Source organism: Pristis pectinata, chromosome 15, assembly GCF_009764475.1.
Source record: "Pristis pectinata isolate sPriPec2 chromosome 15, sPriPec2.1.pri, whole genome shotgun sequence".
NCBI classification, from domain to species: domain Eukaryota; kingdom Metazoa; phylum Chordata; class Chondrichthyes; order Rhinopristiformes; family Pristidae; genus Pristis; species Pristis pectinata.
Window position 1 is genome coordinate 5554889 of NC_067419.1, and position 14211 is coordinate 5569099.

Sequence of the window (14211 nt, forward strand, 5' to 3'; positions counted from 1 at the left end):
CCACTGTGCTGCCCTACATTCCTATGAGTCAGCAGAGGTGCAGCTGATGATCCGGGAAACCAGGAGAGTTTGATCCAGGAGAGGGAATAATTTTCATTCTGCAAGCGGAGAAGGGACAACACGAATCCCCAATGAAGCAGGAAAAGGCAAAACCATAATTACCGTCACGTTCCCTTTCAGCCGTCTGTCGGTTGGTACCTTGGAGTGAAAGGAAGTGCATGAAACGGATTTCTCAACCTCAGTTCTTCTCAATTAAGTGCATGGACATTTTAGCAATGTACTCACCAAACTCAACTCCAGGCTGACATTTGGCAGGTGGAGCTTAAGAAATTATTATGACAGTATTTCATGGAAAAGAACGCCCCAATGAATCTCATGCACCATATTCTCTTCATCCATCCAGCCCACAGTATCCCCTTTGCCCAGTTCTGATCATCCGTCTGTTGCGAAGACGCTCATTGATTCCTGCCTCAAACACATGGCCAGGAGCAAGGAAGGCCTCTTGGATTAAGTTGCATTAATTTCAATGAGACTGTCTGACAGGTAAGGTGGATGAACTTGGGGTTTGGGTAGCAAGGTGGGACTGGGATATTATAGCCGTTACGGAAACATGGCTAAAGGAAGAACTGGCAGCTTAATGTTCTGGGGCACAGGTGCTTTAGGCGGGAAACAGGCAGAGGAAAGAGAGGAGGAGGAATTGCATTTTTGATCAAGGGGAATGTCACAGCAGTAGTCGGAGTTGAAATTACTGAAGGATCATCCAGTGAGGCTTTACGGGTGGAGCTGAGATATAAGAAGGGCATAATCACATTGTTGGGATTGTACTATAGGCCCCTAAATAGTCAATGGGAATTAGAAGAACAAATAAGCAAGGAGATTGTGCAGAGATGTAAGAATAATAGGGTTGTCATAGTAGGGGATTTTAACTTTCCTAACACAGTTAGAACTATGTTAGGAAAGTTAACATAGGACCAGAGCTATTAGACTGTACAACAGTTTTCTCCCCCAGGCTGTCAGGCTCCTGAATACCCTGGAGGCAGTTTCAGACAAATGCTGCGTCAAAAGCCCTGGTTTGCACAACAGTGTATAAGAACTTTGGCTGCTGCTGAACATGTTTGTACATTTAGTGCAACACACTGAGTTTTGTATTTTCTTCGTCCAACTCGGTTTTGCACTAACCCTGCACTAATTTTGTATTCTGTATATACCGCTTTTTTTACACTATCTGTACTTGCACAATTTTTCTGTCTGGGTTTATTGTATGTCCTCTGGTCTATGTGTGTCTTCTGTCGTGTGAGTCTGGGGGAAACGACATTTTGTTCCTCCATGTGTTTTTATAGCAGATGGGTGAATGACAATAAAGTAACTTGAAGACTTGACTTGATAGACTGGGACTGCCATACTGTTAAGGGCTTAGATGGGGTGTTATTTATTAAGTGTGTTCAGGAAACTCCCTTAGCAATATATAGAGGGCCCTACTAGGAAGAGGGCAAAGCTCGATCTACTCTTGGGTAACAGGGTGGGGCAGGTGACTGAGGTGGCATTTGGGGAGCACTTTGGGACCAGTGACCATAGTTCAATTAGTTTTAAAATAGTTATGGAAAGGGACAGAACTGGTCCACAGGTTCAAGTTCTAAAAGGGGGTAAGGCGAGTTTTGACAGTATGAGACTTTGCAAAAAGGTTGATTGGAGTTGGTTGTTTGTAGGCAAAGGGACCACAGGCAAGTAGGAGGCTTTTAGAGGTGAGATAGTGAGAGCTCAGGGTCTGCATGCTCCTGTTAGAGTGAAGGTCAAGGCTGGTAGGAGCAGAGAACCCTGAGTGATGAGGGATATTGAGACCCTGGCCAGGAAAAAGAAGGAGGCGTGGGTCAGGTACAGGCAGCTGGGATCAAGAGAATCCCTGGAGGAGTACAGGGAATGCAGAAATGTACTCAAGAAGGAAATCAGGAGGGCAAAAAGGGGACATGACAGAACTTTGGCAGAGAAGATTAAGGAAAATCCAAAGAGATTTGAGAAGTCTATTAAGGGAAAAAGAGTAACTGGAGAGAGAACAGGACCCCTCAAAGACCAAAGGGAACACCTTTGTGTGGAGCTGCAGGAGATGGGTGAGGTCCTTGATGAATATTTCTCCTCTGTGAAGACTTCAGAACTAGGAAAAGTGAATGGGGAGGTCTTGGGGATAGTCAGCATTACAGTAGAGGAGGTGCTGGATGTCTTAAAAGGTATGAAGGTAGACAAATCTCCAGGGCCTGACCATGTATATCCAAGAACATTGTGGGAGGCTCAAGAAGAAATTGCAGGAGTATTTGCATCATCGTTAGCCACAGGTGAGGTGCCAGTAGACTGGAGGGTAGCAGATGTTATGCATTTATTTAAGAAGGGCGGCAAAGAAAAACCTGGGAACTGTAGGTCAGTAAGTCTAACATCTGTGGTAGGTAAGTTACTGGAGAGGATTCTGAGGGATAAGGTATACGTACATCTCGAAAGACAGGGGTTGATTAGGGGTAGTGAGCATGGCTTTGTGTATGGGAGATCATGTCTTATGATTGAATTTTTTGATGAGGTGACCAAGAAAGTTGATGAGGGCAGGGCGGCAGACATGGACTTCTGTAAGGCCTTTGATAAGGTTCCACATGTTAGGCTGCTCTGGAAGGTTAGGTCACACGGGGTCCAGGGAGAGCTGGCTAATTGGATACACAGTTGGCTTAATGGTAGAAAGCAGAGAGTGATGGTGGAAGGTTGTTTCTCAGACTGGAGGCCGTGACTAGTGGTGCTCCCCAGGGGTCAGTGCTGGGCCCGTTGTTTGTCATCTATATCAATGATTTGGAAAAGAATACATAAGGCATGGTTAGTAAGTTTGCAGCTGACACGAAAGTAGGTGGTTATAGTGGACAATGAAGAAGATAATCAAAAATTACGGGGGGATCTTGATCAGCTGAGTAAGTGTGCTGAGGAATGGCAAATGGAGTTTAATTCAGATAAGTGCAAGGTGTTGCATTTTGGAAAGTCAAATCCGGGTTGAACTTTCACGGTGAACAGTAGTGCCCTGGGGAGTGTTGTAGGGCAGAGGGACCTTGGAGTTCAAGTACATGGTTCCCTAAAAGAGGAGTCATAGGTAGACAGGGTGGTGAAGAAGGCTTTTGGCATGCTGGCCTTTATTGGTCAGGGCACTGAGTACAAAAGTTGGGAGGTCATGGTGCGGTTGTACAGGACACCGGTGAGACCGCACTTGGAGTATTGTGTTCAGTTTTGGTCGCCCTGCCATGGGAAAGATGTTATTAAACTGGAAGGAGTGCAGAAAAGATTTACCAGGATGCTGCCAGGACTTAAGGGAGTGAGTGTAGGGAGAGTTGGACAGGCTCGGACTTTATTCCTTGGAAAGTAGGAGACTGAGAGGTGATTTAATAGAGGTGTATAAAATCCTGAGGGGCATAGACAGGGCGAATGCACTCAGTCTTTTTCTCCAAAGTTGGGGTATCAAGAACCAGATAGGTTTAGGTGAGAGGGGAAAGATTTAAGAGAAACTTTTTTTACATGGAGGGTGGTATCTATGTGGAACGAGCTGCCAGAGGAAGTGGTTGAGGCAGGTACAATAACAACTTTTAAAAGACAGTTGGACAGGTACATGGATAGGAAAGGTTTATAAGGTTATGGGCCAAATGCTGGCAAATAGGACTAGCTTGGATAGGCATCTTGGTCAGCATGGACCCAGTTGGGCCGAAGGGCCTGTTTCACTGCTGTATGACTCTACGACATCAACATTTCTTATTTCACTATCTCCAACAGGATTCACTTTCATGTATTTAACAACTGTCTAACAAATATGTGCTTTTGCTTTTCCTATGGTTAGTGCGATGCTATTACAGCACCAGCGATTGGGGTTCAATTCCCGTCGCTGTCTGTAAGGAGTTTGTACGTCCTCCCATGTCTGCGTGGGTTTCCTCCAGGTGCTCTGGTTTCCTCCCACATTGCAAAGACATAGGGGTAGGTTAATTTGAGTTTAAAATGGGCGGTGCGGACTCGTTGGGCCGGAAAGGCCTGTTACCACGCTGTAAATAAAATTTAAAAAATTTAATTAAAAAAATTTGTAAACATAACCCCCTACCCACCCTGCACATTTAAATTCTGCATGTGGCAGAAAAGTTGACCTTGATGACTTTCTAAATTTACCGATACAAGCCAACCCCGGATTATGAACGGCCAGCGTATGGACACCCACACATATGATCAAACACCGATAATACGATTAAAATCAAAAGTCCGATATGCGTCCATACATTAATTCCTATGAGTGGCCAAACTAGTTTTCTCTCTCTCTCCACTTTTAGTAATTGTTCTTTCTTATCAGTCTTATGTGCTTTTGATGGAATTCAGTGCAATCCTGTGGAGGTGTGGCCACCATATCAAATGATTTTTGTGTATTTTCCAATTTATGGACAAAATTTACTTATTGACGTATATAAAAGCAGACCCCATGCCTTACCCGGGGATGGTCTGTATCACGTCCTCTCTTACAGAATCCAGCATTTCCCCAACCACTGATGTCAGGCTACCAGGTCGATAGTTCCCTGTTTCCCTCTCTCTCCTTTCTTAAATAGTGGGGTCACATTTGTTACCCTTCAATCCACAGAAACAATTCCAGATGCTAAGGAACCCTCGAAGGTGATAAACAAAGCATCCACTGTTGCTAAAGCCACCTTTTTCAAAACATTGGGATGTAGATCATCAGGTCCTGGTATTTATCAATTTTCAGTTTTTTTAGTTTTTTTGTTACAAAAGCAGATTTCTTTTACTTCCTTATTGGCACTGGGCCCTTGGTCAGTATTTTAGGGAAGTTTTGTGTGTCTTCCATTATGACAGACAAAGTATTTGTTTAATTCCTTTGCCATTCTCTTATTCCCCATTATCAATGTACCTATCTCCATCTGTAAGGAGCCTTCATGCGTTTTGTGTGTTTTCGCGGGCTTTTTTGTTCTTGCAGAATTCACAAGGGCCAATAAAAAGGAGGTTGTGTCAAGCGGAGTGGCCATTTTGGAGCGGCCATTGTCGGAGTGGACAGAGTCAGAGTGAGTGGCTTTGGCACAACAGGCTTCGGCATCAAGAGGTGGAGGCCATCTGCAACAACACTGGTGAGTAGCTGGTAAGTAAAGGTAAGGTTTATTGTTATTGGTATAACTCACAAGTAGACTACAGCTAGGTAGGGAAAAAATAGTTCAGATGGAGGGCAAGGCAATGTGCTGCAGCTGCATGATGTGGGAGCTAGTGGACCCTGCTGTGGTGCATGGTGACCACATCTGCAGTAAGTGCTTGAGGCTGGAGGAACTTTGGCTCAGAATTGATGAGCTGGAGTCGCAGCTTCTAACACTGCGAAGCATCAGGGAGGGAGAGAGTTATGTAGATGCTATGCATCAGGAGGCAGTCACCCCCCTTAGAGCAGGTACTTCTAGGGTCCAGGAGGCAGATAGATGGGTGACTGTCAGGGGACAGAAAGAGAAAGGGAACAGACAGACAGAGCAGAGGACCCCGGAGGTTGTTCCCCTCAAAAACAGGTGTTCCACTTTGGATGCAGTTGAGGGGGATGACCTATAGGGATCAAGCAGTAGTAGCCAGGTCTCTGGCTCTGGGACTGGTCCTGCTGCTCAGAAGGAGAGGGAGGAGAAGAGGAGGGCAATAGTGATAGGTGACTCGATAGTCAGGGGAACAGACAGGAGGTTCTGTGGACATGAGCGAGAATCCCTGATGGTATGTTGCCTCCCAGGTGCCAGGGTCCAGGATGTCTCTGATCGGGTCCACAGCATTGTTATGCGGGAGGGAAAGCAGCCAGAAGTCGTGGTACATGTTGGTCCCAATGATATAGGTAGAAAGAGGGATGAAGTCCTGAAAAGTGAGTTTAGGGAGCTAGGCAGAAGGCTGAAGAACAGAACCTCAAGGGTAGCAATCTCAGGATTGCTGCCAGTGCCACATGATAGTGAAGGTAGGAATAGGAGGAGATGGCAGGTGAATGTGTGGCTGAGGAGTTGGTACAGGGGACAAGGTTTTAGATTTTTGGATCATTGGGATCTCTTCTGGGGAAGGTGGGACCTGTACAGATTGGATGGGTTACACCTGAACTCGAGGGGGACCAATATCCTTGCAGGCAGGTTTGCTAGTGTGGTTTGGGAGGGTTTAAACTAGTTTGCAAGGGGGATGGGAACCAGGGGGATAGGTCAGTGGAAGAAGTGCATGGAGTAAAGTCAGATCTAACATATAGAGAGGCTTTGAGGAAGGAGAAGCAGCGAATGGGGTATAAAAGTAGAAAGGTGGATGGGCTAAAGTGCATTTACTTAAATGCTAGAAGCATCAGGAATAAGGGTGACGAACTGAGAGCTTGGATAAGTACATGGGACTATGATATTGTTTTGGAACTATGATATTACTGAACACTCGGATTTCAGTGTTTTAAAAGGGATAGGGAGGGGGTGGGAGAAGAGGAGGAGGGGTGATCAGGGATACTATTACAGCTGCAGAAAGGGGTGGATAATGTGGCAGGATCCTCGCTAGAGTCAATATGGGTGGAAGTTAGGAACAAGAAAGGAGCAGTTATTCTACTGGGAGTATTCTATAGGCCCCCTGGTAGCAGCAGGGATACTGAGGAGCAGATCGGGAGGCAGATTTTGGAAAGGTGCAAAAATAACAGGATTGTTATCATGGGAGACTTCAGCTTCCCAAATATTGATTGGCACCTGCTTAGTACCAAAGGTTTAGACGGGGCAGAGTTTGTTAAGTGTGTCCAGGACAGACTCCTGTCATAGTATGTTGACAGGCTGACTAGAGGGAATGCCATATTAGATCTAGTAATGAACCAGGTCAGGTGACAGATTTCTCAGTGGGTGAGCATTTGGGGGACAGCGACCACTGCTCCCTAACCTTTAGCATTGTCATGGACAAGGATGGGAGCAAAGAGGACAGGAAAATATTTAATTGGGGAAGGGCAAATTATGAGGCTGCAAGGCTAGAACTTGTGAGTGTGAATTGGGATGATACTTTTGAAGGGAAATGTACGATGGAGATGTGGTCATTGTTCAGGGATCTCTTGAAGGATGTTAGGGATAAATTTGTCCCGGTGAGACAGAGAAAGAATGGCAGGGTGAAGAAACCATGGGTGACAAGAGAGGTGGAACATCTAGTTAGGAGGAAGAAGGCAGCATACATACGGTGTAGGCAGCAAGAATCAGATAGGTCTCTTGAGGAATATAGAGTAGCAAGAAAGGAACTTAAGAAGGGGCTAAGGAGAGCAAGAAGGGGACATGAAAAGGCCTTGGCGAGCAGGTTTAAGGAGAATCCCAAGGCATTTTTCACTTATGTGAAGAGCAGAAGGATGGCGATAGTAGAGGTAGGTCTGATTAGAGGCAAAGGTGGGAAGATGTGCCTGGAAGGTGTGGAAGTGGGTGAGGTTCTCAGTGAATACTTTTCTTCAGTATTCACCAAGGAGAGGGGCCTTGAAGACACTGAGGACAGTGTTGGTAAGTTTAATGTTCTAAAGCATGTTGATATCAAGAGAGAGGATGTGTTGGAGCTGTTAGAAAACATTAGGACAGATAAGTCCCTGGGGCCTGACGGAATATTCCCCAGGCTGCTCCGCGAGGCAAGGGAGGAGATTGCTGAGCCTTTCACTAGGATCTTTGAGTCCTCGTTGTCCACGGGAATGGTACTGGAGGATTGGGGGGTGGCAAATGTTGTCCCCTTATTCAAAAAAGGAAGTAGAGATAGTTCAGGGAATTATAGACCAGTGAGCCTTAAGTCTGTGATGGGCAAGCTGTTGGAAAGGATTCTTAGAGATAGGATCTATGGACATTTAGAGAATCATGGTCTGATCAGGGACAGCCAGTATGGCTTTGTGAAGGGCAGATCATGTCTCACAAGCCTGATAGTGTTCTTTGAGGAGGTGACCAGACAGATTGATGAGGGTAGTGCAGTAGATGTGGTCTACATGGATTTTAGTAAGGCATTTGACAAGGTTCCACATGTTAGGCTTCTTCAGAAGGTCAGAAGGCATAGGATCCAAGGAAGCTTGGCTGTGTGGATTCAGAATTGGTTTGCCTGTAGAAAGCAGAGGGTTGTGGTGGAGGGAGTGCATTCAGATTGGAGGGCTGTGACTAGTGGTGTCCCACAAGGATTGGTTCTGGGACCTCTGCTTTTTGTGATTTTTATTAATGACTTAGATGAGGGGGTAGAAGGGTGGGTTAGCAAGTTTGCAGATGACACAAAGGTTGGTGGTGTTGTGGATAGTGTGGAGGATTGTTGAAGATTGCAGAGGGACATTGATAGGATTCAGAGCTGGGCTGAGAAGTGGCAGGTGGAGTTCAATCCGGAGAAGTGTGAGGTGGTACACTTTGGAGGGACAAACTCCAAGTACAAAGTTAATGGCAGGATTCTTGGTAGTGTGGAGGAGCCGATGGATCGGGGGGGTCCATATCCACAGATCCCTGAAAGTAGCCTCACAGGTGGATAGGGTAGTTAAGAAAGCTTCCGTTAGTTTTCATAAGTCGAGGGATCGAGTTTAAGAGCTGCATGGTAATGATGCAGCTCCACAAAACTCTGGTTAGACCACAACTTAGAATACTGTGTCCAGTTCTGGTCACCTCATTATAGGAAGGATGTGGAAGCATTGGAAAGGGTGCAGAGGAGATTTACCAGGATACTGCCTGGTTTAGAGAGTATGCATTTTGAGGAGAGACTAAGGGAGCTAGGGCTTTACTGTTTGGAGAGAAGGACGATGAGAGGAGACATGATAGAGGTGCACAAAATATTGAGAGGAGTAGATAGACTAGACAGCCAGCACCTCTTTCCCAGGGCACCAATGCTCAATACGAGAGGGCATGGCTTTAAAGTAATGGGTGGGAAGTTCAAGGGAGATATCAGAGGAAGGGTTTTTACCCAGAGAGTGGTTGGGGCATGGAATATGCTGCCTGGGACGGTGGTGGAGGCAGGTAAATTGGTCAAATTCAAGAGATTGCTAGATAAGCATATGGAGGAATTAAAAATAGACGGATATGTGGGAGGGAAGGGGTTAGATAGTCTTAGGCGAGGTTTAAAGGTCAGCACAACATTGTGGGCCGAAGGGCCTGTGTTGTGCTGTACTGTTCTACGTTCATTGTCCTCACTAGTCCTGTCCTTTATACACACTGGTCGAAGTTTTTAAAGTCTGTTTCAATTCAATTTGCATTTCCCCTTTCCTTCTCATTTCTTTGGGTAGTCTTAACTGAATTCTAAAACATGCCCAATCCCCAGGCCTACTCTGGCACTTCTCTATGCCTTTCCTTTAGATTTGGTGCTACCTTTAATTTCTGCGCTTTTCCCATTGCTTTTTTGTCCTAGGGGCATTTACCTATGCTGCAAATCATTCATTATTTCTTTGAATGCCTGCCCTTGCCTGTCAATTGTAATATCCTTGAATGTCGTTTCCCCACCTATCCCAGCCAACCTGCCCCCTTTGCTTAAATAGATTCCATGGTTCAAACTGAAAACCCTGGTTTCCGATTGAATTTAATATAACATTCCATCATCTAGTGATCACTCTTTCCTCGTGGCCCCTTTACAATTAGATCCTTATTTAGTGCATTCTCCTTGCAAAGAACTAGATAAGATAAGATTTCTTTATTAGTCACATGTACATCGAAACACACATGGAAATGCATCTTTTGCGTGGAGTGTTCTGGGGGCAGCCCACAAGTGTCGCCACACTTCCGGCGCCAACATAGCATACCCACAACTTCCTAACCCGTACGTCTTTGGAATGTGGGAGGAAACCAGAGCACCCAGAGGAAACCCACTCAGACACACGGGGAGAACGTACAAACTTCTTACAGACAGCGGCGGGAATTGAACCCGGGTCGCTGGCGCTGTAATGGTGTTACGTTAACCACTACACTACCGTGCCTGCTTCTGTTCCCTGATTGGCTCCTCAATACAAATCCTTCTTGTATACATTCTAGGAATGCATCCTGTGCATCGTGAATACTAATTTGATTTGCTTGATCCATTTGTAGATTAAAATCTCCAGTGATTATTATTCCTGTTACATGCACCCCTAATTTCCCTTACATTCTGTGCCCTACATCATGAGTTCCTTGGTATCCCAGTACAATACCTGGTACCTTGTTGATAGATATTTAGTTGAGAGCTCATAGAAACATAGAAAACCTACAGCACAATACAGGCCCTTCGGCCCACAAAGCTGTGCCAAACATGTCCCTACCTCAGAAATTACTAGGCTTACCCACAGCCCTCTATTTTACTCAGCTTCATGTACCTATCCAAAAGTCTCTTAAAAGACCCTATCGTATCCGCCTCCACCACCATTGCCGGCAGACCGTTCCACGCACTCACCAGGAAGCTCCTGTTTTCTGTTTTTTGCTCCACCTTTGCTTCTAGAAACAACAGTATGAAGGAACTTGGAAGCACTGAAGAACTGTACAGGAACTGATTTTCAGTATCAGTAAGCAACTATGAGTGACGGTCATTATTTAACAGGTCATCAGACCCCCATGTTGCTCTTTTGATTTTGCCAATGCTACAAGTAAAATGTGATAAAACGAGCTGTCCCGGGGCATAAACAATAAAATTGTCTTTTTAATTAGAAAAAAAATCTCATTATGTAGCATAGTGTAAATATTTTTAAGGCCAGCTACAGCACAGAAGTGTGTGCACTATGAATCTTTCTGCTAATTCAGTAAGTGATCTTGCACGGTCATAACAGGAAGATGGGAAAATGAGACAGGATGCTGCACCCACAAGGAAGTGTTTTATGATTCAGACTCTTAAGTATTTTTTGCCAGAATCTATTCACTCTCAGTCTGCAGACACCATCTCTTCTATTTGCCTTTTGTTTTGCTCTGTGCTGGTGCTATACAAGATCTGGCCTATCAGAATACCCCCAGGGAGACTAAAAGTACAAAGGCACCACTTATAGTAGTGAAGGACAGATTTAATTTTTTCCACTAATTCAGTTTTCACGGATGTATTCAATTGGTTTTAATTTTTGAGTGTTTTTATTTTAGAATATATTTACTAATTTAATTATTTTTGAAGGTTGGGTTACCTGTTAAATTGTGAGGCATTCACAGACATTTAAACCCTGACAACTTTGACAGCTGACTCACAAAAGCTTGAGAACACGTACCACCAGACTCAATGACAGCTTCTATGCCGCTGTTATCAGGCTCTTGAATGCACCTCTTATACCTTAATGGTGAACTCTTGATCTCTCAACCTACCTCGTCATGGCCCTTGCACTTTATTTGTCTGCCTGCACTGCACTGTCTCTGTATTCTGCATTCTGTTTTCCTTGATGTGATTATGTATGGCGTGATCTGTCTAGATGACAGGCAAACAAAAGCTATTCACTCTATCTTGGTACATGTGACAATAATAAACTAATTTACCAGTATCTGAGACTCTTGGTATCATGGCTCTCAAGTCTTTGCCCATCCTTGCTGGTTGTGAAGCGATGAATCCTTCCTCACTGTACTGGCAGAGAAGGTGACGGCAGGGGACTCTCACCTGACATCAGTGTTGCACCCACCACTGCTGGGAGAGCAGCAGAAACACCTGTCAGCCAGCAGTCAGCGTGGCTTCCTGATGCCCTGGGCCAGAGCAGAGCCGATAGCTCTGTGAAGCCCTCTGCTACCCTCTCCCAGCGTGACAGCACTCCTGATCCCACCGTCGGCACTTTGGTAGTGCCTCCACCCCCAGGTCAGTCTGCTAGTCACCGTGGGATGGGGCAGCCCCTTTGCTCCAGAGCTACAGGCACCATCCCATCCTCCACTGCAAGAGAGAAGCTTGGTGGTATCACAGGACAACATTTGGCAGGATGTGCAAGGCAGTCAAGAGTGCTGGGAAGATAAGCGTAAAAGGAAACATTACTGTTACTAAGATGTCACATGTTTCATTTCCTGCAGAAAGATCTTGATTCAGGTTCAGTCTCTGTTTCTGCTCTCCTGGTTGGTGCTACAGGGTCAACGGAAGGGGGATATCAACTCAAGGGTGTGAGGAATCAGACAGGTCTGCATTCATTGACTGCCGCCATCGCTTTGCGGTGAGTCTGACTAACTTCCCATGAGGTTGCAAAGGAGCCTCCGCCCACACCTGGTGCAGCGCCCGTGTGGACGTTACCCACCTGCACTTTGCGCCGACGTAGACACTGAAGTAACGTCGAAAGGAAGTTACAGTTTCCAGGTTATGATTCGGAGGGCACGTCAGCAGCTGGTGAACCCTGTCAGGGTGGTAAGGTTTGAGGGAATATAATGGGAAATGTGGCTGCCCACTGGAACAGTGCAGGAGTCAAATCAACAATGGGCTGACTGGCAAGGCAAACTACCCTTGGGCATCTGCTCACACTTAGCAACACAGACAATCACTCATTGCGTTTTGGCAGAACTCAAGAGGCAAGTACATACAGGATTCCTTCTGGTCCCAATGTGATTGTAGAGGCAAGTACAGAGCTTCTCCTCAGCCACCTTGGGCTTCCTACAGTCCTTGGCCACATCCCAGACATCAGCCTCAATCACGAGGAGAGCTGGGAGAAGGGAATGACTACGTTTATATGGCCGCAGCAGTTCCAGTCAGAACCCCGGCCACAGCCACAAGATCAGCAAACTACATTTACTCAATGTTCTTTGCCTTTTTCCATAATTGATCTATGGTCACTATTTCCAAATGTCCCCCGACTTAACCCCTGTCATTCCCCATAAGGGATCCATTAGTGCCTCTTTCCTCCTTTGGCTGGGAACATACTGATGCAGAAATTTCTCCTGAAGACCCTTCAGTAATTCCTACCCCTCTTGCCCTACTATTGCCTCACTCCATATTGAGGTAGTGACATCCCCCATTTATTGTTACTTCATAATTCTTAAATATCTTTGTAAATTTCCCCACAAATGTTCTGCTCCTTTCCACCAGTTGGCCAATAGAACAAACTCAGAAGTGCAACAGTACTTCTATTTCTTAACTCTGGTTAAATGAATTCTGTCCTTTACCCCTCAAGAATGTCCTCCCTTTCCAGCACTCCAATGCCAAGTGAAATAGTGTTGCCAAAGTCTCTCTTATTCCCTATTTATCTTTCCCAAACACCCAGGATCTGCTGAGTCCTTCATCTCGTTCTGTTTTGAGTCAGGTCTCCATGCCACAATATCATGACTCCAGCCGGCTATTTATGCCTGCAGTCCCCCAACTTAATGACGACACAGATTAGAGGGAAGCAGGACCCCTGCACTACCTGCCTACCCTGCAGTCTCATGGTCACCCATTCCCTCTCTGCCTGAATGAGGAGATGAGGTGCAGAAAGAGGCAAAGCAAGACAAACAGCCGTGACTGAGGAAGTATCACCGAGCACTCAACCAGGCTTCTGCAACAACTCACAAACTGACTCACTCTGGTGCCTGGAGAGAACAAAACTATTCTGCTCCTAAGTCCCAGCAAAGCTCTGTGGTTGGATGCACTTTAAACAGTAGGGTGAAGAACATGTTACCAGAGTTCCTCCGTGGGTGACTCATGCAGTTGTTTTGTTGCTGAAGTAAGAGCTACAACCTCAACAACCCCAACACAAGGGAAGTTCTTTCCTTATGGTCTCAGTTTCAGAGAGCACTTACCGGACGTATTCTCTGCCATGATCTCCTCTTCAAGGACTCACTACCAGTTAAACAGTTTGCAGGGTCTTGGAGTTGTGGGCCCAATGAGTTGGTCTGATGCTGAGCAGGGCTAGCTCTGCTGTGAATGAGCAGAGCTCTTGAAACAAGACGGTGTGAAGAAGAGAGAGATCATATTAAAAAGAGGCTCAGACACTGTTCCATCTGCTTCACTATATTAAGAAAGAGCTGAGATTAATTTTATTCCAATACTTTTCATGAAATCTGCACCTACCTTAGATTCTCCAGCAGGTCAATTTAAAAGGCTCAGAGTTAAAGGTCTGCCGCACATGTCATTGGAAGGCATCTTCCTGTCAGTGTATTAAATGCCTTCTCACTTTTATAGCCATTTAAAAGGTTTCGTTTTCCTTAATTGTTAGTTTCATTTTCTACTCAGTTCTGCACTTGAGCCAAAAAATTAAACAAACAAACCCATGGCTACCTGAGGGAATACAATCACCATAACAAATATTTATGGATAATTATGTTCTTACGACATGGTTACTGTATGTATTATTTTTAGATGCAGTAAATCAAGTTCTGCCTT

General features: G+C 45.4%; 1 protein-coding gene across 6 annotated transcripts in view; it reads right to left on the reverse strand.

The window, feature by feature from the left end:
* Nucleotides 1–13956, reverse strand: part of LOC127578643 (cytidine and dCMP deaminase domain-containing protein 1-like) — a 75173-nt gene extending 61217 nt beyond the window's left edge. For 5 of the 6 annotated variants that reach the window (XR_007957548.1, XR_007957546.1, XR_007957547.1 and 2 more), the window contains exons 1-3: nucleotides 13900–13956; nucleotides 13629–13764; nucleotides 163–198 (exon numbers count right to left, since the gene is read on the reverse strand). Coding sequence is in view for 1 of the 6 variants with exons in the window: in XM_052030841.1 (XP_051886801.1) it covers nucleotides 163–198; nucleotides 13629–13647 (55 nt within the window). In the remaining 5 variants the exon portion in view is untranslated. The remainder of the gene's footprint in view (nucleotides 1–162; nucleotides 199–13628; nucleotides 13765–13899) is intronic. The other variant, XR_007957545.1, reaches the window with a different exon arrangement.
* Nucleotides 13957–14211: the final 255 nt, after the last annotated feature.